The sequence below is a fragment of the Penicillium chrysogenum genome, assembly GCF_028827035.1.
Source record: "Penicillium chrysogenum strain IBT 35668 chromosome Unknown utg000001l_segment0_segment0, whole genome shotgun sequence".
Lineage (NCBI taxonomy): Eukaryota > Fungi > Ascomycota > Eurotiomycetes > Eurotiales > Aspergillaceae > Penicillium > Penicillium chrysogenum.
In genome coordinates this window covers 8,241,876-8,263,560 of record NW_026622749.1, presented here as the reverse complement: position 1 = coordinate 8,263,560, position 21,685 = coordinate 8,241,876, and the positions used below count along the sequence as shown (strand labels likewise).

Here is a 21,685-nt window from a genome sequence, read left to right as displayed (position 1 = left end):
CACATGTGAAAGGTAGAGGGATCTAATGTGAAACTAAAGAGATATAGAAATCAGTAAGACCAAGGCTGCATTGCATGCACCTGATGGCTAGATTACAGGGAGATATTATTGTCGAAAGTTGATATAAGGGCGGACCTTAAATCGCGGGAGAAACTTTGTTTCAGGTGACTAAACATCGCATTTAAGCTTATTTTGTGGGGGGCCAATCAGCCTCACTACGTTTAGAGCCTCAAGTCACTGCTGTGCGAATGAATCACCTTGGACGATGACATCCATGCATATGTCTTCAAGCTATTCCTCGAATGCTGTCTATTGAATTTAGTATGGAATATTCGTGTAGATACTTTGGATTGGTCAACTAAGTTGATTTCACATGCACTTGTACAATTAGATACTAACACGGGTAGATCTGTTGGCTTGGTTGAATAAGCCTGTTGCACCCCCGGGCCATGACTCAAGGACCATAACCTGATTTGGTGGTTGTGATCAACCTCTCCAGTCATGCCAGAACTCATAACTCATGACTGTGAGATCACAGAACAGCAAAAGCAGCCTGTAATGCCGAGAAGGGTGGTAGCCATGCCAAGTCTCATGAGGTTGGTAGATGCCCGAGGCATAGGCGTGGGTTTCAGGGATGGTGAGGTTCGGGTAATCAGACCCAGGGCTAACATCTGGATCGGAGGGACTGGAAGCCCCGCATTCGGGCGGGGTTGCGGTAGAAGGCTCATCTCCGTCTGGGTTGAGCAGACGGTGGTTGAACCGCAACCGATCTTTAGGATTGACATCCCGAGGAATGCAAGGGACATCCGGCGGCATCTCAAATCCAGGCATTGGGCTTGCAGCAATACCCATAAGAGGTGGCGTCGGACATTCGTCGTCCCTCTCCTGGGTGGGGAAAGGGAGAAGCCAGTCTACGCGAAAGGTGTGGCCAATTTCCTCCTGCCATGTAAGAGTGATGATGGCAACTCCACCGGCCTGAGAGGCGGCAACCACAATCCCAAGTTCAGGGAGGTACTGGACCAAGTTTAAGCGATCACAGGAAGTGAACATAGAATTTTCTAACAGCGATTCAAGTGGGGACCGAGAGAGCGTCCGTATTTCATCGTCCAATGGATAAGGATCCAAAGTGATGTTGTTTCCAGAAAAGTGGAGAATAGGGAAAAACCGAGGATTGCGCGCTGAGCAACAGTTAGCATTTTAGTCCAATACACCGAAGCACATCGCTCACGTACGATGCAGAACAAAGTCTCTTAAAGGAATAAAGTCTCTGAAACGAGCAAAGTTTCCTAAGCGCTCCGCGTCGACAGCACGGTCCAAGCCCCATTGCTCATTCTCTTCTTCAATCAAATTAGTAATGCCACGTCTCACGCGAAGCGATTGACGGGATGGAGCGATCTCATAGTAGGATACTTCAGTGCCGATATGAATGGGGTTACTGGCGGTGAGGTGAGAAGCAGTTTCGGAGGCTTCCGAAGTCGTATGACCATGCTCTGAGCTCGATGGTTGCGGTTGGGATCCAGTATGAACAGAACCGTCAAGGGGGAAAATACCGTCTGGTAGAGTAAAGCTCGAAGTTGCTACATATTCCACAGCAGAGACTTGCTGAGAAACGAGGTCGGATCTAGCCTCGACATGATCAGCCGCTTCCGTCACATCAAAGACCATCCGACCATGCATCATCTTTGGTCTTGGTTGGCATCCACAGGCATCAGACTTGAAGTGGTGCTGCTGAACCCTGCGTGGATGTAGGGGCAAGACAAACCAGCCCCTTTGCTCTCGACCACCCCTTGCACAATCGTAACTAGTCGATTTGACCGCAGTTAAACTGTCCCAGACTCTCCATACGAAGACTCGGTTGAGGATATCGGTGCTGACCATCCACAGAGCGTTGGGGTCCAATTCAAAGTTGGCAAACGACACGCATGGAATGTTGTCAAAATGACCCTTATAGCTGAGCCGAAGATTGCGCGTTCGATGATTGGGTATGTCCTTTTTCAGCTCCTCCATGGACAGTGCACTGTCGATTGATACCCATGTGTTTTCCAACACATCAGAGCCTCCCATGTTTGAGGTCTCAGAGGAACTGGGACTGCTAACGTCATGCTCAGACGCAGGATCCACCAATGCGAAGGCAAAGACTGTGATGACGCCCGTGTTCGCACTCACAGCAATCAACCGAGCAAATTTGTGGGTGGCCAAGCCCCAGGCACTTAAATGAACATGCTCAGCAAAAAAGGTTTCACTTCGTGTGCATCAAATGGCCGAGCGCCTCCATCTTGGGTGCTCCTATTGATTGCTGAGAAAATAGCCTCAACATTGTAGCCAGTGACGTTGCCAGAATCTGTCGCTAACAGCAAAACCTCATCGACTCCCAAATCATCCACAAGAATATGATTGATTGTATGGGGCCTAGAAGGCTCGATGTATCCAGGCGCATTCGGTTGCTTCATCACAGGGCGAATGATCATCTCAGGTCGGGAGCCCAGGAGCTGGTGAGGTCCACGGGGAATCCATACGTAAATGTTTTCAACATGAGCCGTAAAAAGCAAATTTCGACGTTGCGAGAGGGCCGCCTTTCAAAGTCAAGGTCAGATCTGAGAAGAAATTATACAATCGAAATAGCGACTAGACAACAGGTACTCACCAAGTTACACCTCCAAGCAGATACAGTTGGCCTAGAAACATCACTATAGCTTAAAAGTAATCAGCCACGATGAATCCAGGCAATACAAGTGTAAATACCCACCTAGGATACTAGCACAAGTCAGTCCATAGTTCTCACGTGAGGTAATTTGAAGACAACCATACCCGTTCTCCTTCTGTTTCGACATTCAATATTTGTACCTGAGGCCGATATCGTTGAGTTTCCGTTTCGGCGTCTATAGTGACAGTCTCCTCAATGGGAGAAAAGACATTGCCATAGGCTAAGGGAGCTTGTGTCCAATAGCGGAGCGCAGAGAACAATACTTTCTTGGGTCTGAGCAGAGAAAGTCGTGAATGATAAAAGAAGAAGCTTGTTTTGTCATTGCCAAGAGTGGAAATTGTGAGGCAGAATAGACAGAAAGGTAAGTAATTGGTAAACAGATCATGATCAAGCTGGTCGAAAACACCTCCATGTCTGCGGGGAGGTGCAATGATCTGATGATGGAATCACTGACCGCCTTCGCACGGACCCCACTTGAGCACGTACAGACTCAGAGCTTCGAGGGCTTAGGCTGTCCCCTTCCTACCTAGGTACAACATAGGTTTCTTCAATACCGTTCTCTTGCATGATGGATTTGGTTGCTGGTGTACGAAAGGAAGGCAGCCGGTAAGTTGGTTAACTAGTTACCTCCCCGATATGTTGCGAGGTCGCTAATTTTGTTCCAGCGGCGGCCGCAATGAGTTCAAATGGTCCGACGTCCAGACTTCCGTCCACCGCGAGAACTACTTAGGGCACTCGGTGATGGCCCCAGTTGGGAGATGGCAGCAAAATCGAGACCTCAATTGGTATGCGAAGGGAGACGCAGACGAGGAAGAACGAACCCGCAAAGAGCGAGAGGAACTTCAACGTGTCAAGGAGGCAGAGGAGGAAGCAATGGCTATCGCTCTGGGCCTTCCGGTGCCCCCCAAAGCATCAGAGAACGCCAACATGGTTCCTTTAGGAGGATCCGGTAATCCCGAAACTGTGACAAAAGAAGAAGAGATGCCAGATGCCACAACAAGGGAAAGAGACCACCACCGCTCGATTCACCGCCACAGACGCGAGCGAACCCGAAGCCCGCGACGCGAAAGGCGACATGATCGGGGCGACGATCCTGCACGTGACAAGGACCGGAGGCAACGCAGACATCATGATGATCGAGACCGCCATCATCGCAGCCATCGTCACAGATCCCGCTCACGATCTCGCGGTCGAGATCACCACAGACGGCGTTCAGATTCTCGCTCTAGGAGTCGACCCAGTCGTAAAGATGAGGAGCACCAGAAACGACGACGGATGGAGCGCAGCTACTCTCCGGCTGAGCGTCGGCGACACCCCGAACGCAGGCGAGACCGAGATGACTATGATCGCCGCTACTGAGCTACGAACCAGGGATATGAATTAATCTATTAGCTTGGCGTTGGAGGAATCGATTCAAATGTCGGATGAATGATTGCGTACCATTATCAGAATAACCACTATCTAATCTACGTGACGAACTTTTTCACATCGAGGTTCAATAGCTTACAACTCGTCATGAGTGGTCTTTCCGGGACCGGCCAGTTCAGGCATGGACATCATGTTCACCACCATACTGGTCCAGCCGGTAAAGTGCTGTGTCCGCTGGCCATTGCCCGAGTCAGGGTTGTACTGTTCCCAAGCGAATCCAGTTCTCTTCCACTCGCGGAAGACATTCTCGACCAAATTCTTCCGCAAATCGGAATACATCTCCCGCGCCTGTTCCTGGTGCGGACCGGAAACCGTTGCAGTGTCCTGTGGGGGTTCTGTCAGATTCTGCGGGCAATTAAATCAAAAGATGGGAAAGCACTTACATAGAGATTCTTCAACACCAAGTAGTTGATGTTAATCCAGATAGGGCTTCTCCAATAGTTCTCATCGGTGTCGTAGAACTTATCCTTCTTGCTCAAGCTGCGGATACCATAGTCACTCCACAGCTCCTGCGGATCGCGGATCAAGTCCAACACAGCCTTGAGGCGTGGGCTGTCAGGACCCAGCATACCAGTCAGGAAGGGGAAGATGGAGATGTAACCCTTGTGGCAGACGTGGACACTCTCTTCATATTCATCGATAGTGGCATCGCAGAAGGTTTGCTCCTTCTCGTTCCAATGCAAGTCATCAATGTTACGGGTGATAGCGGTCTCGTAGTAAGCGAATTGCTCTGCATCTTCTTCCTCGCCGAGGTTCTCAGCAATGCGACGCATAGCGCGAGTCATCATTCCCATCCAACTGATCAGATCGACATGGAGCTCACCAGGGTGCGGCGGCTGAGCCCTAGGGTAGTCGTCAATGCCAGAGGTGAGGATGTGCTGCACGGAACGTCCACGCCAGCGGTAACCTTCCTTGGTCGAGAACGCTTCACGGTCGTACGACTTGATGTCACCGCGCTGAGTGTTTCTGTACCAGTTGTAGTGCTTCTTCAGGAGCGGGTAGAATGAGCGAAGGTATGCTTCAGACAGTTCCGGGTGTCGGACAGTGGCAGAACGCAGGCTCGCGGTCGCATCTTGGTTGTCCAGTGATCCGGACTCGGTGCTCTTGTTGCTGTTGGCCTTGACCTTGTCCATGAATGCTTCCAAGGCCATGAACAAAGTAGGCGGGTTTGCATAATGAGGATATTGGACCGTAAACTCTGGCGGAACCTTGCTCCGTGCCTCTTGACCGAGAATTTGTTCACGGGCAATCCACCCATCTTCGTCCATCAAGTGGAACCAGCTCTTGATAATCTCGAGCCTGTATAAGTCAGTATATCAGCCAGAACTAGTAGATAACACGAAAGCAGGTGTAAACGTACGCAAGATCGGTGTCGTATTCGATCACAGGCATCAAATGGAAACCTTCATCCCAAAGGAATCCTCTAGGGAAGAATGGCCGGGAGGGAACACAAGTGAAAAGCTCCTTCGGGCCTTCGATAGAAGGCTGCGCGGCAGCCCTGGCCTCGGCGGTCTCTTCCCAGAAGCCTTCATTCTCCTCTTCATACGCAGGGTTTGCGGATCGATCCACGAGATCATCACCGTGGAAGAACCCAATGCCGCCAATGAGGTTAGACAACATTGCCTTGGAGAAGCTCGAGTATTTCGGCGAGTCAAATGGCGCCTGTGGTGGGAGAAGCTGCTCAAAAGTTTCAGAGAACGAAGCCGAAGCATCATCAATTTCCTTAGTGAGGGTTTCCGAGGTTAACGGTTCGGGGGCGGAGCCGGAGGAGAACAGGACATCGAACTCGAATGCACCGCTGAAGACCTTCTGAACAAGATGAGCATTGCCTTGGCCAGGTTTGTGCTTGATAGTAAACAGCTGGGCCGGGGGCGGAATATTCTCTTTTCCATACTCTTCGAGGGCTTCATCAACCTCCGCCTTCAATTGAGTGAAGAATATTCCTTTCGCTTGCCAAAGTTGCTCCTCTGGGAAGGCCACGCTAGCTACAATGCTGCGGTCTAATGGCTTGTCTGTGGAGCTAGGATGATCATATCGGGGGTGCGAGTTGGTTTCCGGTCCAGCGGTGACATCGATAGCGAAATCACCAAGTTCTGTGGAGTATCCTTCGAGCTTGACATTGCCTTCCACGCCAGTGGATTCAGCAGATGAAGAATCGGCTCCCAAGTGACCTAAGCCCTCGAGGGTAGAATAAAATATCATCGTAATGGGCTGGTCGGGATCAGCGCCCTCTCTAGGCGTGCCTTTGACTCGGAATCCCCAGCTACCTCCGTGCTGGCCACCGGGAACTTTGATGAAATCGATTGTCAGGTCCAAGCTGTTCCCAGCGTCATGAATGGTTTCGCGTCCACCCTTCCGGATATCGTACTCATCCCAGCCATAGCCAGCCATTCCTTCATTTTGTTCGCAGGTGTGTCTGAAGTCTTAAGTGGATGTTAGCTTCATAGTTCATCAGTGCAACCAGGCTACCAATAATCACATACTTTGTTGAGCACCGGCATAATCGTCAACCTTCCCCCAGATCAATCCAGCCGTGAGACTCTTGGGAATGCGAGGACGCACCCCAAAATAGAGATTCGACTTGTAGGGACCCCATAGCAGTGAGTCGTTGCTAGCGCGTCCGGCCTCTCTGGCTAAAACGGACACATCATTGGAGTCTGCGCTTGCAACAATTCCAGTTGCACAAAGCAGCGACGCCAATAACACTGAAATCCTGAGGTGACGCATTATGTAGCCTCAGTCGAGTGACTGCTGTCCTCTCCGCGGCATTAAGCTATAGGTGTATGTACCTCGACTCACCGCCTACCTAAGTATGGCTAGTTTAATATGCGTACCAGACAATGTCCCCGAACGTCACCCGCCTTTCCTTTTCCGCTTTAGTGCTCACCTGTCCACAGGAAGGTTTGTATGTACTATGCCTCGTCATCTATAGAAGGGAGGTGTGCTATATTTCTTGTTATAGACACTGTGGTATCAAGTACGTATTCACATGAACTCGCGTGGATCCAACGATCCAATTTTCGCGCTCTTCGCCTTGCCATCAAATACAAACTCACTCATGAGTTTCCCTGTACCTGGCGCATTTTGGATACCCCAGCATGTGTGGCCGGCTGCGATATACAGTCCCTTCACATCAGTCAGGCCAACTAATGGCCCAGCTCCAGAATCACAGTTTGGAAGGTAACAAGCCTGCCGAGTGCGAACCTCCCCGTCCCGCAGCTCGTCAGAAATACTACCCACATGGTCTATGATTTCCTGGCAGCGAGTCTGGTCAACCTCGACATCTGCAGAAAGTTTTGGTAGCGGAACTGTTCTATCTCCATCGCCACATGCATAGACAGTGTCATCTGGACGCGCGTAGATCTCTGGCGCAGCCACAGTTGGGCGCGACTTCTTCTCGGGGTTGAAGTCGGCCGGGATTTCTATGTTTGTAAACAGGCAGTATGCACTGACTGGTCTCTTTGGCTGGATCACCACGCTGTGGGCCCGCATGGCTGAGATCGGGACCTCCGGGAGGATAGTCTTAGTCCAGGGACCAGCAGCAACGAGCACGTCGGTAGCGGCGATGGTTTGTGTTTCACCGGATGTATTATCGATGTATGTCACTGATTCGACGGAGCTCTTGGACCGAGCGATATCTGTAACCTGTCCGAGAATGATGTTTGCGCCCTTCTCCTGGGCGAGCTTTGCAATGGACGTAGTGAAGAGGTATGGGTGCACTTGCGCGGTTTCGCCCGGTCCACTCATACTTTCATAGGCGCGCAGAAGGTCTGGCTCAATCCAATCCAAGTCCTTGGGAATTTTAGCAGACCTCAGCTTAGACAAAGCCGCTGCGCTGCGTTTCTGGAGAGATTCCGTATCTCCGCCCCCGGATTTCCCTGCAGTATTCTCAGCGAGAGCACGACCTCTCACGACGAGTTGACCACAATTGACCTCTCTGTATCCCCATCGGTTGATACCATCGTGCTCCTTTGCAAGTTCAGCATGCAGCTTGTAGCTGAGACCGACCAGATTGCTGGGGAAAGCCCATTGCGCCAGCATACCCCCAGCTTTTCCCGATGCCCCGCCGGCGATTTCAGAGGCCTCAATGAGTGTAATCTTGTGGCGGGCAGGGTCGTACGATGGGTGTCTGGTAAGATAGTATGCAGAGCAGCATCCAATGATGCCACCACCTGTGAGTATAATGGTGAGCGAGTTGCAAATATGGCGCGCGGGGTATGAAAGTCGCAAAGAATATGTTCTTACCAACAATGACAATCTCACGCCGATCTCCTGTCACCGACATCTTGAATTTTGGCGTTAACTTGGGCGCTAATGATCGTAACGAAGCCACTGTGTAGGGAGTTGTAACTGACAAGTTTGAACCGTTGACCGCAGGTGTGCTTATACATATACTGAGATGCCTACGTCACTGGAGTTTGAACTAATACGTCCAGTCATACGTCGTACCCACAATCAAGTCCACCTTGACCGGTTTTTCTACGCGTTCGACTATGAATCGTTCCGAAAATTTTTAGTTCACTAATATTTGAACTAATGCAATGGTAGTAAATCCACAAAGGCTTGGGCCATTGAATGGGAAGGTAAAACACCAAGCCAACAAAACAATACTCCGCAAATGCATATCGTGTCGAAAAAGGCAGAAAAATGTCCAGTGTTTTTGAATACAAAGAAAAGTATGAGACCGTAGATAGCCAGGATGTAAGCATTCATCGCGAGGGACTGAGAGGCCGGTTGAAACCGCCCTGGCGGTTCATGTACTGTCGGTACTCGATCTTCTTCTCCTTCCGCACGCCATAGATGTCGTTTCCGGGGATTTTGGTGTTTTTTGTACTCCGGAACCTGCTGAAACCCATGGCCTTTCGCATTTGCGCTTCCATTTCGTCCTCGTCCGCATCTTCGTTGAAGTCCACATCCATCTCATCCTCGTGGCGATCTGGTCCTGGTTGTGCGCCAGTTGCCTTCCGCCCAGCATCTCGCGATCGAGGATCTTTGCGGTCGTCATAGCGGTCACTCTTCGGGCCCCGAGGGGGTGACCGAGCCTTTGTGCCATTGCGATGCGGAGATCGGGAGCGGGAACGTTCGCGGAACTTGACGTTTTTGGGTGCATTGCCTGAGACTCATATGTTAGTATGGCCAAGTACTTTAGTATGTTACATATTTCCACCAACCTCGTCTATCCTGGTTGCGTTCCCGACTGGTGCTCCTCTTTCGGTCTTGAACCCCACGCGCATCTCTGTCTCCGTCTCGTCGGTCCCTGTCGCGGCGATCTCGAGACCAGCTCCTTTCTCGCCGTCCATCCTTGCGTTCTCGTGAGCGAGAGCGATACCGGCCGTCGCGCCGATCATCGCGTGGAGCTGGTGAACGTCTGCGGTCGCGGTCTGACTCTTGCTCTGGTGCATGAGGTCGTTTATCGTTAGAATCCCACATGGTTGCACTGTCGACTCGGCGAGCACGTTTTGCAGGTGGCTCCGCCATTGTGAAAAAGGTCTGGTCTGGGCGTCGCCCCGTACGGCAGTGGTGTTTGTTGCGGCTGGGAGCAGATAAAGATGGCCTTGCTCAAATTTCAAGAGCTTGAGCAATTAGAATAGGACTAAAGAGTCAGAAGCGAACGCTTGTAGGGATAGCAATGTAGAGGGTATCAAGTTGTCGCAATGGGTGTTGGCCTGAATCTCCGAGGACCAAAGAGAAGTTTATTCCGGCTGCGGGAAGCGACCAGTCGCGCATTTTGTGACATGGCAGATGACCCATCTTCAGCCCTAACAACATGGACTTGTACAGCTTCTATACGCATTTTTCATAACTGCTTTCATAATGATAAGTGTCAGTAATATTGGAACTTGATGCAATATCTCTTTTCAAAAAAGAGGGGAAAACGAACAAATGAACATTGTAATTTTCAATAGACACAAGGAAATATTTTCTCCAAAACATGTATACATACATGTTGTATATATGTATGCACCTTGTTTGCGCGCCCATACTTACTGGACTTCCCTAGGCTGCCCAATACTTTAGTAAACAGATATCATCTACCTATGTACCCCTACTCATTCACTTGTTAGACTTTACCATGGAGTCTTTCTAGTCATAATAGTCATTAGCATATATAACAGTGATAAAAATCATAAACCATATAGAGGACTTCTCAATATATACCACGCATATGACTAGAATAATAATTTTGCTATAGTAACCAAGTTAATCAATATTCCACTATTATTGTATACATACCTACCTAGGTAGGCTAACGCTCATATGAACGAGGTTGACTGGAACTAATACCTAATCCTTTCTTGTTACTTATGTATTTTACTAGCTGCGATATTAATGTCTTTGGTACTAGAACCGCTTTTGTTTTTCGGAACTCTATGAATTATTTTCGTGACTGCATGTTAACTACATCACGCCTCTTTCTTTAAAGAGTATGATGCTTAAATCTAAAGATACCGATCTGCCTCCTTTGATCAAATCAGAACGCAGAGGATTGTCACACAGACAGAAATGATCATTTGACTTTGCCATCACTTAAAGAAGAGTCGAGTTCTTAGATGATCAGCGCTATATAGTTTCAGACGCACCAATGAAACTGTAGGAACAATGTGGATGATGTTGTCATTATAGCGTTAGATAGGGTATATATGCATGACATCCCTAGCAGCAGGTCAGGATAATCATCCTTACCGAAAGCTATTTCGGAAAATACACGAAATAGAGAAAGTCTGCCGGAAACAGCCACAACGATCTAAAAACATACTATACAAGGACCTTGGAATACTCGGCTGCTTATGCAGCCTCTGCCATTGACGACACATTTTGATAATATGATCCTGTTTCTGCAACTGATTTTGCGTATATAATATGGAAAAATATTCAGGCGCTTACATATCTTGTGTCTAACGCGCCTGCGCCACCTACTATATGGGAGGGAATTGCTACTCAGACAACGTAAACCACACATATAGGAGAGAAGAATATGAGAGGAGAATAATTGAAGATTTGGAATACCTAAGGGCGGTGCTGTAGAATGTGCAAAACGAAGTTTCCATGTATAACCAGAGATACCGGCTACATTCTACGAAGGAAGTCGTGTTACCCATGCCCGCATATCGAAGCCTTGCCCCAACTTGGTCGAAGATCTTTTCCACACCGCAGAGTATGGTGTGACGAGGAGGCAAATAATAATCACGATATGAAGGTCTTCAGCTAAGTGCTTAAGGTGTATAAAGAAAGTAATATAGGCAGGAAAAGGAGCCAAACTCCATTAAATCGTACAGAATCACCGGAGCCCCAATCCCATTTCATCTTTATATCAATTTATCGACTTCGGACCTCAATCATGACAATCACCGAGCATCGGTGTGTGGCAGGTGGTGAGAATCCAAACATATTCTCTGCATGTCATCCAGCTATGCTTTGCGGAAGCAACGGTGGCTTGGAGGAACAAAAGTCTGCCCTGCTAGCTGCTTGGGTGGTACTATTGCGAGACTACTATGCACCAAATCTGCCCACCTTTAGGCACCTCCGGTTTCAGGATGAGAACTGCTCGAACGAGCAAGCAAAGACATCTCTCGATGCTCTTCATGGTCAACGATTGTCAGTCCAAACCGATACCGGTGCCACTAATGAGCAGTTGAAGAACGTAGTAGCTCAGGCTACGAGAACCAGTGATTGGATTAGGGTCACTACTGCGGGAGAGAAAACAGCTGTTTTGGTATCATCAAAAGAGCAGATTAATGGGCTGCCACAATTGCTTGAATTGCTTGAGGTACAAAGCCCTTTTACTCCATTTTGATAAGAGCAGAACTCACTGAAGGCTTTTATCTCCAGGTCGAGATCCTTTTAGTGATAACAGAATCGGATAACTATTTCATGTTAAATGCATACACCAGCGGATCCAAGCGACCAGAGTTTAAACCGTGTGGTATATTGAACAGCTTCAAGAACATTCACGGAGCCCTCGTTTTTCAATCAGACATGGAGATCAATAAGATAAGCACTGTGGCTTCACTGGACGTCGAGAGATTCCGCCAAATTAATCGCAACAAGTCGCAAGCTAGAAGATCCCCGGAGTGCCTGCATGTTCTCATCGGCAAGAACTATTCTCGGCACTCTGAGAAAATTGCACTAGCATCGTCCTCGCAAAGCATCACGTACGCAGAACTGGGCAAAAGGTCAGCCGCCATATCTCATTTCCTGATGAGCAAGGGTATCCGGGCTGGAGACACAGTGGGTCTCTGCATGGACAGATCTGTCCAGACGATCATTACTATGGTTGGGATTTTGAGAGCTGGAGCTGCATATGCCCCAATGGATTCGTCCTCTCCACTAGGAAGAATCACACAGATCATGGAAAAAGCCGACATAAAATATGTGATCACAGAGGACAGACTACGTGACAAATTCCAGGCCCTCAAAGCGACTTTGATCATGATGAGCCAGCTTAAACATGTTCAGTCCCCCAGCAACTGGTTTGAAGAAGCCAACACCGACATATCAAAGCCTGTGTATTTGATGTTTACATCTGGCAGTACGGGCCTTCCGAAGTGCGTTGTCCACGGCCACGGAGCAGTGTCTCTCAGCCTCCTCGAGTGTATCGAAGAGCTTTCAATCAATGCTTCTACCCGATTCATGCAATTAGCAAGCTTGGCCTTTGACGCTAGCATACTAGAAGTCTTCGCACCGCTTGCTGCTGGCGGATGTCTCTGCGTGGTATCACAAGAAGAGCGAGATGGCGATCTGGAGTCGGTGATGGAGAGCTTGAAAATATCACACGCATGGCTCACCCCATCAATGGCCCCGCAAATTCAACCAGAAAACCTACCAAGTCTTCGCAGCCTCAGCGTTGGAGGGGAACCTGCTTCTGCAGAGCTCGTGTCGACATGGGGCGAGCGCGTCCAGCTGAACAGCATATATGGCACAACTGAGACGGGTGTGTGGGACACGGTAAAAATTGGAATGAAACCAGGCGGCCATGCAAAGAATATTGGCCGTGGCATTGGTAGTGTCATATGCTGGATCACAGACCCATCCAACGTGCATAGGCTGATGCCCTTTGGCGCCGAAGGAGAGTTGCTTATCCAGAGTCCCTACGTCGCACTCGGGTACATGCAAGACCCGGACCGCGAAGCGCAAACCATGCTCGATCCTTCGTTCCTAGAATGGAGACCTCTCATGTCTCAGGTTGAAGGAACCCGAGTATACCGTACGGGTGATCTGGCCAAGTACAATGAGAATGGCGACTTGATCTTTTTGGGTCGTCAAACTGGATACGTCAAGATCCGTGGACTGCGCGTGGATCTGGGAGAGGTTGAAAATGCGATTATATCATGCCTCAAGTCCGGTCGCTCGGCAGTCACATTGTCAGAACACGAGGGTCAGGATGTTGAGATTGTTGCTTTCATCGAGACAACTGATTACCAAGATGATCAACTGGCCCATAATATGCACGACCAGCTGTCCAAATTCCTCCCCGAATATATGATTCCGACCGCGTTTGTGCCAATAGAGTCCATGCCACTTACGATGTCAAAGAAAATTGACCGACAGCAGCTTCGAGCCAGGTTATCAGATATGAGCCAGAAAGAACTTCAAGCATACCGTAAGGGGGTTTTTCGGTCAATGACTGCTGCGAGATACCAAACACCAGACCATTGGCGGTCGAAATTAGCAACATTATTGCAGACATGTTCGAGAGCAAGGACGAAGACTTTGCAGCATCTCTCCGAGGAAAGGATTTTTCCCTTGCCAGTGTCGGCCTCACTTCTTTGCACCGGGCATCGTTGGTGAACTTGATCAGGAAGAAATACCAGAAGAAAATCAAGATCGAAGATTTGCACAAAAATGATCTGACGGTTTGCAATATTGAAGACTGTCTCCTCGGAACAAAGGAACCCACGAAGAAAACCAACCAAGCCAGAAATCTGATGGCCGATCTCGCGAAACTGAAGCCAAAGCTCGATTTCATTCAAACTCGACAAGCAACTGTCTTTCTAACATCGATCACTGGATTTCTCGGAAGCCAGGTATTGAGGTGTCTATTGGAACATCCGGAGATCAAGTGTGTCATCGGCCTTGTTCGGGCGAAAGATGAAGAGCAAGCCCGGCGGAAAGTTCAGCAACACGGCGAACTAGGCCATTGGTGGCAACCTGGGTATCAAGATCGCATCGAAGCTTGGACTGGAGATTTGAGCAAACCCCGGCTTGGACTGGAACAGTCCGAATGGGACCGCCTTTTTCAACAGACGAAGCAAAGCGCGTCGATTGCATTATCCACAATGGAGCCCGAGTAAACTGGATGGATAGCTATGAAGATCTTGAGCTTGTAAACATCCACAGTACCATCGACATTCTCTCTGGGCTTTCGAAGATGGAGTCTCCTTGTCGACTGATTTATGTTTCCGGAGGATACATGCCAATGGAGCCCGAGAGTCACCTTGAAATTGCCAAGAAACTCTCGGAAGCATCAGGATACGACCAAACCAAGTTCATGTCCCAATTGCTGTTGAATGAGTACAATAAGCACTTGGACCGAGCAAACGCCAAGGCTGAAAAGGCGCGGACCGTGATACCAGGGTTTATCGTCGGAACCCGGAAAGAGGGCATCGCACATACGGAAGACTTCCTGTGGCGACTGGCGTTCAGCATTGTTCGACTGAAAGCCGTTAGCCAGGATCTCCAATATCTCACTGTCGCAGGCGTCGATCAAGTTTCCAGTCTGATCACTGATGTGTTCCTGTACCCCGAGCAATATTCATCAGAAATAATCAACTGCGTGGATGGAGTCACCGTTTCCACATTCTGCGACGTTATCAGCAGGAAGATGCAGATGCCAATTCGAAGAATGAGCCACCAAGAATGGATGAAGTTATTGAAGAAAGATGTGGAAGAAGCCGATTTCAACCATCCATTCATGCCAGTTTTGGATTGGTTTGAGGATAACACCTGGCAGTTCATGGTTGATCAAGACCATATCCCACAGAACTGCTATTTTGACCAAAAAGAAACGATTGTCGCGCTGGAAAGTAGCGTGAGCTATATGATGGATATTGGATATCTCTCGCAAGATGAGGCCCATCAGAGACAGCTGGACAAATCTGCTGTCTTCACTAGGTCCAGCTCTTGACGGATAATTCGGAAGAAAGATAGAGAATACCCTGTTGTTCCAATATTCTTTACCATACGTAGCTTTCTTGGCTAAGAATAATGTTGATAAGTGCAGTCCATTTCTCCGGCATTAGGGAAAGTAACTGGAGTATTGGAGAAATGCCTCGTCAATCTCTGGTGTTTTCTCACCGATGCGGCTCATTTCCGCATAGTTGAAGTTACCATTCATCCAGTCCTCAGATTCGGAAATCAATTCAGCGGAGGGCTGTTCATTCGAGATTGCATTTCCGGCAGTGGCGGATATTGATGATTCGTCACGGGTAGACCTCGGAACAAGGGTGCTAGGTTGGAGTTTGAGATGAACGGTAATAGGCTCTACCATGGATGGCAGAGTCTGCCCTATCTTGGTGAGTAGCAGTGGAAGAAACCTTCGACGTCCTCCGGGAAGATCGTGGATGAGAGTAAAGAAATGCTTGAGATAATCCTGTGGGCCAAGCTTGAAGCCTGAAGAACGGAGCCCAGCCGCCGAGAGGCACGCCATGACATCAATCAAAGTGCACGCTACCTCAAATATTTTTTCGATCTACAATATGTTAGAGTATGCTTAGGAGTTTCATAGGGGCAAATCGTAAACCATACAAGACCAATTCCATGGGTTTCCATACTCTGCCTGGATAATTTCCATGTTGCGAAGCAAAGATCTTGAGCAATTAGGAGGGGGTAGCGAAAATCCATGCATTCATGAGTAGGATTTGTCGAAAGAAACCCAGCAGTGGTGGAAAGCTGCCATATCATAATACGCAGCCACTGCTGGGACACACGCAAATCCGCCATAAGTATATCAGGCAGATCAAGGTCCGCCGGAACTGCACTTTGGATGAGCTCCTCAAGACGAACTAGCGATTCAACCGTGCACGTGGCATTCGTTCCATTCCACTGGTCCAAAAAACCTTCATCGAATGGGCGGTAGAGATTTACTAGACAACGAAAGCCAATGGCTGATGCATTTACAAGTGGGTCATCTTCCAGTTGAGTTGGAAGTGGACCATCCTCTAATTGAGGGCTTTCGGGGGTGACCTGGAGAGTGATTGGTCTATGCCGGCGGATCGCATGAGCTCTGTCCCTGTATTAGCAATTTACTAACGAATAGGCGAGGAAAATACCTCTCTGACACCACTAAGAGCCAAAACAACTTTCCTGCCAAGGAAGGGTCATCGTCATCCATCTGCGCCGATGATGCTTGACTCTCCAGCGCGCTGGCTGTATAAAGCGTCGTGGATTCGCGAAGAAAATAATAGGCATGCCGTTGGTTTCCAAGCCCAATATGACACCCATACAGGAGGAAAGCGATGATAATGCTTTGCCGTACAGGATCTGTAAATGGATCGATATGCTTTCGAGCTTCAGTGGCTTCCTCAATCAGAGAACTTCGAAACTCTTCAGTACAAAAGCCCTGAGAGAGTTCGGATGATATTTGCTCCACGGCAAATCCGGTTTGAGTGACCACAAAAGCGCAGAAAGCAGTGACTAAACAATAAGCATGAAGGCTTGTATCGGCAAGGTCCACCTGCTTCTGAAAACTGCCGGGTTGCAAAACAGGCACTGTTCCTCTCATTCGCAAGAAGAAATATCCTGAGCAGGAATCAACAAGCTCCCGGCTCAAAAGACCCGGTTTTTTGGAGAACTGACATCTTCCCGAGGCGCGCAGTGACTGGGGCGTGGGTATATTATCTCCAAGTGTGAGAGCTGGGGATTGCGGGGGCATATTTGCATCCCGCACCAGCGCCTGTTCAATCTGATTTGCTCTAAGTTCATTGAGAATGTTGGCTGTTTGGCCCTGTCGCCCCTTTTTCTGTCGCTGCGAAGTCGTCCGACAGACCAGGCCGGCAGCTCGGCACTGCTCACAAGGTTTTGGGAAAATGCATTTGACCTTACGTCGGCGACATGCGTCACATGCTTGCTTGACCGGTGGGTCTGGCATCTGGGAAGTCAGGTACAATTATACCGAGAGGAGCTAACAGGAGCTAACAGGACGCAAAAAATCCGGGGGTTGCGGGGGGAAGTCGGAGAGAAGCCGGGCGAAGAAATGGATTTTGTGGCCTTGCTTTTCAGGCCGACAAATCCAATGCAGGGCCTCAAATTTGTCTCCCTTACTCCAGTGTGGTCATTCAATCTGCTGTGGAAACTATCTCTTTGCTGACCTTATATTTCCATAGAGCGAGAAGAAATTTTAGAGGCTTAGCCAAATCACCTTGGGGCGTCCCTATGGGCTACAGATGCTGAGAAGCTACCGACATCAGGGAATATTATGGCCAGCTATAAGAGGTGCTATGCAAAATAGTTTTCTCGAAGGGTAATAAATTTCAAACGATTCATAGGAGCATATTTCTCTGTGGTATAAACCTCACATATAAACACGTCCTTCAAAGGGCTTCAAGGTTCCCAGCGATGAAACCGAGTAGTTGCCCACAAGCAACTTCATGCCCGCAGTTTTTTCGGTTTGTGTAAAAGGCTGAGATTTATCGGTGAAGTTTAGAACGACCAATGCGCGTTTCTCATCTCTCGACTTCACAAAGCAAAATGTCTCTTGATTCTCGTAGTCAAGCACTTGGAATGCACCGTGGATGAACAACTCCCGGTACTCTTTTCTCAGGCGCAGAACATCTTTCCAGAAAGACAAAACACTCGACGCATCATTCTCCTGCCTCTTTACATTGATCTCACCATAAAGATCATGAGCTCGCATCCATGGCTTCCCGGTAGTAAAACCAGCATGTTCTGAGTCATCCCACTGCATCGGCAGCCTGGAATGATCGCGAGCCAGAATTCGGAGACCATCCATGATATTCTCTTTGCGAGTAGGGTCGCCTCCATTCTCACTGCGTTGCTCTGCTTCTCGGTAATACCCTAATCCTTCAATGTCCTTGTATTCCTCAATAGGCCACTCGCGTGGTGCATTGATCATACCAATCTCCTGCCCCTGATAGATGAACAGAGTCCCAGTCATGGTAACCATCATCAGAGCCAGCATTTTGGCAGAGATTTCCCGGAATTCGGGTGCGTCCGATCCAAACCGAGAGACAGAGCGTCCGTTATCATGATTCTCACAGAAAGCGGTGGTCCAGCCATCTGTTCCCTCAATGAAAGACTGCCACTTCTCCACGATGGATTTCATCTTTGTCAACTTCCACGGCGTAAAGATGTACTTCTCCTCCAGGCTGGGCCCCATGCCAATATGGCCAATATCCAAGTGAAAGACCATGCTCAGCTCCTTCGCTGATGCTCCCACGTATTCGAGGACGTTCTTGGGATCGGGCGTATTGGCCAGTTCGCCTACGGTCATAACATCCCCGTACGGAGCAAATGCCTCATCGTACATTTCACGTAGGAACTCGTGGATCCTGGGGCCGTTGCACCACATTCCGATGGCGGGCTGGATGTAACTTTTCGGGTCTGTGATGGGGACGTCCGGGAAGCTTGTGTGTTTGCTGTACTTGTTCACTGTGTCCACTCGGAAGCCGTCGACGCCTTTGTCAAGCCAGAACCGAACGGCGCTGTTGTAGATAGCCTCACGGGTGGTCTTGTTATCCCAATTGAGATCGGGTTGTTCTTTGGCGTAGAGGTGTAGGTAGTACTCTTCCGTTTTCTCATCCCACGTCCCTACATAGAATCTTAGTTAGTTCAAAGATATCGAATATCGTCCGATATTCAACGCACATGTGCTTCCTGCAAAATAACCCCGATAATTACTCGGAGGCATCCGATTCCCTGCCTCATCATATCGAGGAGGGCGCCAGAAGTACCAATCGCGTTTGTCATTGTCCTTGCTACTCCGGCTTTCTTGGAACCAAGCATGCTGATCACTGGAGTGGTTGACAACAAGGTCTAGAATCAATTTCATCCCTCGTGAGTGACAAGCTTCCACGAGACTCTCCACGTCTTGTACGGTTCCATAGGCAGGGAGCACATTTTCATAGTCGGAGACGTCATAGCCCATATCGTGCATGGGTGAGTCGTACATCGGCGACAGCCACACGACATCAACCCCTAACGACTGGAGGTAATCAACCTTTTTGACAACCCCCGGGATATCGCCCCAGCCATCACCGTTAGAGTCATAGAAGGAAGCTGGGTACACCTTTTAACTCGACCAGAGAAGGTTAATTTTGTCTCCGGAGATGCCTGAAGGTTGTGTCAAACTAACCTGGTAGACGGTGGCTTCTTTCCACCAGTTATTGGTCCCCGTAGGAACGGCTGTATCCTGTGTCGCGTGTGGTGACATAGTGGCTTGACACCTTCATTTTCCATCCCGACACCCCTCTTATACCTTTTCATCATAACTAGGCCCCAATTCGGCGTGGGCAAACGCCCTGGATACCCGCCAAGCCTCCGGCGGGATGCTGCATCTCCGACTAACGACCGACTCGCCGCCGATCGGCTCCAATCCGCAACGATGATTCGCCACGGTTAGACCTCCACACTCCGGCTTCCCCAGTTTTCTCCAAATCTTCAGAAGCGAGTGACAGCCCATGTGCATTTCCCCCGGATCCGCGATGCGCGTGAACTAAACTATGTGTGTAATTTTGCTTTGTGATCTTTCATATAAATCACGCATCACCCCGTGGTTCATCAGCCTTGATAATGCTCGAAGTATCGGGATATTGTCAGCCTTCTGTTCTGATTAGGCCTTGACAAGGAACCTCTTGTTCGAAACTTCTTGCTAAATAACAACGCAATTCTCCAATGGTCTTGATGGACGACGCATCCGCGAGAATGGACGGCAAAGTCTCCCCGGTCCTTGCAGAAGGCAGACAAGGTGCCAGGAAGGAGCAGTCCATGACCCTCTGGCAGGCTTTGCGGTTATACCCCAAAGCCGTCGGCTGGTCAGTACTCCTTTCATCTACTCTGATTATGGAGGGGTATGACCTCGCATTGCTGAGTTCAATGTATGCATCACCTGTGTTCAATCAAAAATTCGGAGTACAGTCTGCCTCGGGGAAATGGGCTGTTCCGGCATCCTGGCAATCTGGCCTCTCCAATGGTGCCCGCTGTGGTGAAGTCATTGGACTTTTGATCAATGGTTTGGTCTCTGAACGCCTGGGATATCGCAAGACCATGATCTATGCCCTAGCCACCATCACAGCAGTCATTTTTCTGTTTTTCTTCGCGGTCAATGTTCAGATGTTGCTAGCCGCCGAGATTCTCGCCGGTGTCCCATGGGGCATTTTCCAGACCTTGCCGGCCTCTTACGCCTCCGAGGTTTGCCCGGTAGTCCTGCGACCTTACCTAACAACTTTTATCAACATGTGCTGGGTATTCGGGCAGTTCGTGGCGATTGGCGTCAACCGCGGCTCCATTTCCCGCGACGATCAATGGGCCTGGCGCATTCCTTTCGGTGTGCAATGGGTATGGCCAATCCCGATCATGATCGGCTGTCTTTTCGCACCTGAATCCCCTTGGTGGCATGTGCGTCAGGGAAATGTGCAGGGAGCTCGACGGGCGTTGCAGCGGTTGACATCGTCTAACGACCCCAGCTTTGACCCTGAAGAGACGATTGCTATGATTCAACACACCAACGAGCTGGAGAAATCGCTTTCTAGTGGGACCACATATTGGGACTGCTTCAAAGGAACAAATCTTCGCCGGACTGAGGTAGTTTGTCTCGTCTGGTTAGTGCAGACCTTATGTGGTCAGAACCTGATGGGTTATTTTGCCTACTTCTGTGTCCAAGCGGGGCTGCCCACCGTCGAATCTTTCAATTTGTCCCTGGGCCAATACGGTCTTGGTGTTCTGGGTACAATAGGATCGTGGTTCCTGATGTCTTACGCGGGACGACGAACTATCCATATCTCCGGCCTTGCCAGTCTTTTTGTCCTTCTTGTCATCACAGGCTCTCTATCTTTTGCGCCGGGAGACAATAACGCAGCCAAATGGGCAATCGGCGTGATGCTCATCATTTTCACGTTCTGCTATGACATCAGCGTCGGCCCTGTCACATACTCCCTCGTCTCAGAGCTATCCTCCACTCGTCTTAAAGCAAAGACTATTGTCCTTGCCCGGTGTCTGTACAACATCAGCAACATTGTCGTCAACGTCCTAACCAACTACCAACTCAACTCCACAGCCTGGAACTGGGGTGCACGGTGTGCCTATTTCTGGGCTGGTACATGTCTAGCCTCCCTGGTTTGGGCATTCTTCCGGCTTCCTGAGCCGAAGGGCCGCACATATGAGGAATTGGACCTGCTCTTCGAGCGCGGAGTTCCAGCTAGGAAATTCGCGACTACCGTTGTTGATCCGTATGAGGGAGAGGCGACGGAGGTCCATGAGGCGCGTGCGGATAAAGATTGATATCTTAGCGATATATCCTGTTCCCTGGGTATATCTAGGTTACAGTCATTAGAAATACAGCCTTAAATTTGGCAACCTAAAAAAACTCCAGGTCCCACA

At 49.3% G+C, this 21,685-nt stretch overlaps 9 protein-coding genes across 9 annotated transcripts; 3 read left to right on the top strand and 6 right to left on the bottom strand.

Moving 5' to 3' along the window:
* Window positions 1-486: 486 nt before the first annotated feature.
* On the bottom strand, window positions 487-2,922 carry N7489_003256 (uncharacterized protein; the record flags this gene model as incomplete). Its single annotated transcript, XM_056709011.1, has 6 exons — window positions 487-1,178; window positions 1,233-2,161; window positions 2,221-2,573; window positions 2,645-2,687; window positions 2,747-2,754; window positions 2,809-2,922. Coding segments are annotated over 6 exons (2,139 nt in total), but the record flags the coding sequence as incomplete, so codon positions are not given.
* A 350-nt stretch (window positions 2,923-3,272) lies between these two features.
* On the top strand, window positions 3,273-4,088 carry N7489_003255 (MMtag domain-containing protein; the record flags this gene model as incomplete). The annotated part of the gene is made up of 3 exons (XM_056709010.1): window positions 3,273-3,310; window positions 3,370-3,653; window positions 3,712-4,088. 3 exons carry the CDS (start codon window positions 3,273-3,275, stop codon window positions 4,086-4,088), a joined length of 699 nt encoding a protein of 232 aa, XP_056573312.1.
* Window positions 4,089-4,207: 119 nt separating this feature from the next.
* cwh41 (mannosyl-oligosaccharide glucosidase) lies at window positions 4,208-6,859 on the bottom strand (the record flags this gene model as incomplete). Its single annotated transcript, XM_056709009.1, has 4 exons — window positions 4,208-4,456; window positions 4,516-5,431; window positions 5,493-6,555; window positions 6,616-6,859. 4 exons carry the CDS (start codon window positions 6,857-6,859, stop codon window positions 4,208-4,210), a joined length of 2,472 nt encoding a protein of 823 aa, XP_056573311.1.
* A 258-nt stretch (window positions 6,860-7,117) lies between these two features.
* N7489_003253 (NAD(P)/FAD-dependent oxidoreductase) lies at window positions 7,118-8,417 on the bottom strand (the record flags this gene model as incomplete). Its single annotated transcript, XM_056709008.1, has 2 exons — window positions 7,118-8,304; window positions 8,378-8,417. 2 exons carry the CDS (start codon window positions 8,415-8,417, stop codon window positions 7,118-7,120), a joined length of 1,227 nt encoding a protein of 408 aa, XP_056573310.1.
* A 424-nt stretch (window positions 8,418-8,841) lies between these two features.
* N7489_003252 (SNUT3/LISCH7 family protein) lies at window positions 8,842-9,610 on the bottom strand (the record flags this gene model as incomplete). The annotated part of the gene is made up of 2 exons (XM_056709007.1): window positions 8,842-9,245; window positions 9,304-9,610. 2 exons carry the CDS (start codon window positions 9,608-9,610, stop codon window positions 8,842-8,844), a joined length of 711 nt encoding a protein of 236 aa, XP_056573309.1.
* Window positions 9,611-11,471: 1,861 nt separating this feature from the next.
* On the top strand, window positions 11,472-15,257 carry N7489_003251 (uncharacterized protein; the record flags this gene model as incomplete). The annotated part of the gene is made up of 4 exons (XM_056709006.1): window positions 11,472-11,900; window positions 11,963-13,733; window positions 13,817-14,420; window positions 14,471-15,257. 4 exons carry the CDS (start codon window positions 11,472-11,474, stop codon window positions 15,255-15,257), a joined length of 3,591 nt encoding a protein of 1,196 aa, XP_056573308.1.
* A 111-nt stretch (window positions 15,258-15,368) lies between these two features.
* N7489_003250 (Zn(II)2Cys6 transcription factor) lies at window positions 15,369-17,219 on the bottom strand (the record flags this gene model as incomplete). Its single annotated transcript, XM_056709005.1, has 3 exons — window positions 15,369-15,821; window positions 15,878-16,361; window positions 16,402-17,219. 3 exons carry the CDS (start codon window positions 17,217-17,219, stop codon window positions 15,369-15,371), a joined length of 1,755 nt encoding a protein of 584 aa, XP_056573307.1.
* A 423-nt stretch (window positions 17,220-17,642) lies between these two features.
* On the bottom strand, window positions 17,643-19,520 carry N7489_003249 (glycoside hydrolase family 13 protein; the record flags this gene model as incomplete). The annotated part of the gene is made up of 3 exons (XM_056709004.1): window positions 17,643-18,898; window positions 18,956-19,376; window positions 19,443-19,520. 3 exons carry the CDS (start codon window positions 19,518-19,520, stop codon window positions 17,643-17,645), a joined length of 1,755 nt encoding a protein of 584 aa, XP_056573306.1.
* A 461-nt stretch (window positions 19,521-19,981) lies between these two features.
* Window positions 19,982-21,586, top strand: N7489_003248 (uncharacterized protein; the record flags this gene model as incomplete). The annotated part of the gene is made up of 1 exon (XM_056709003.1): window positions 19,982-21,586. One exon carries the CDS (start codon window positions 19,982-19,984, stop codon window positions 21,584-21,586), a length of 1,605 nt encoding a protein of 534 aa, XP_056573305.1.
* Between the last annotated feature and the right edge of the window lie 99 nt (window positions 21,587-21,685).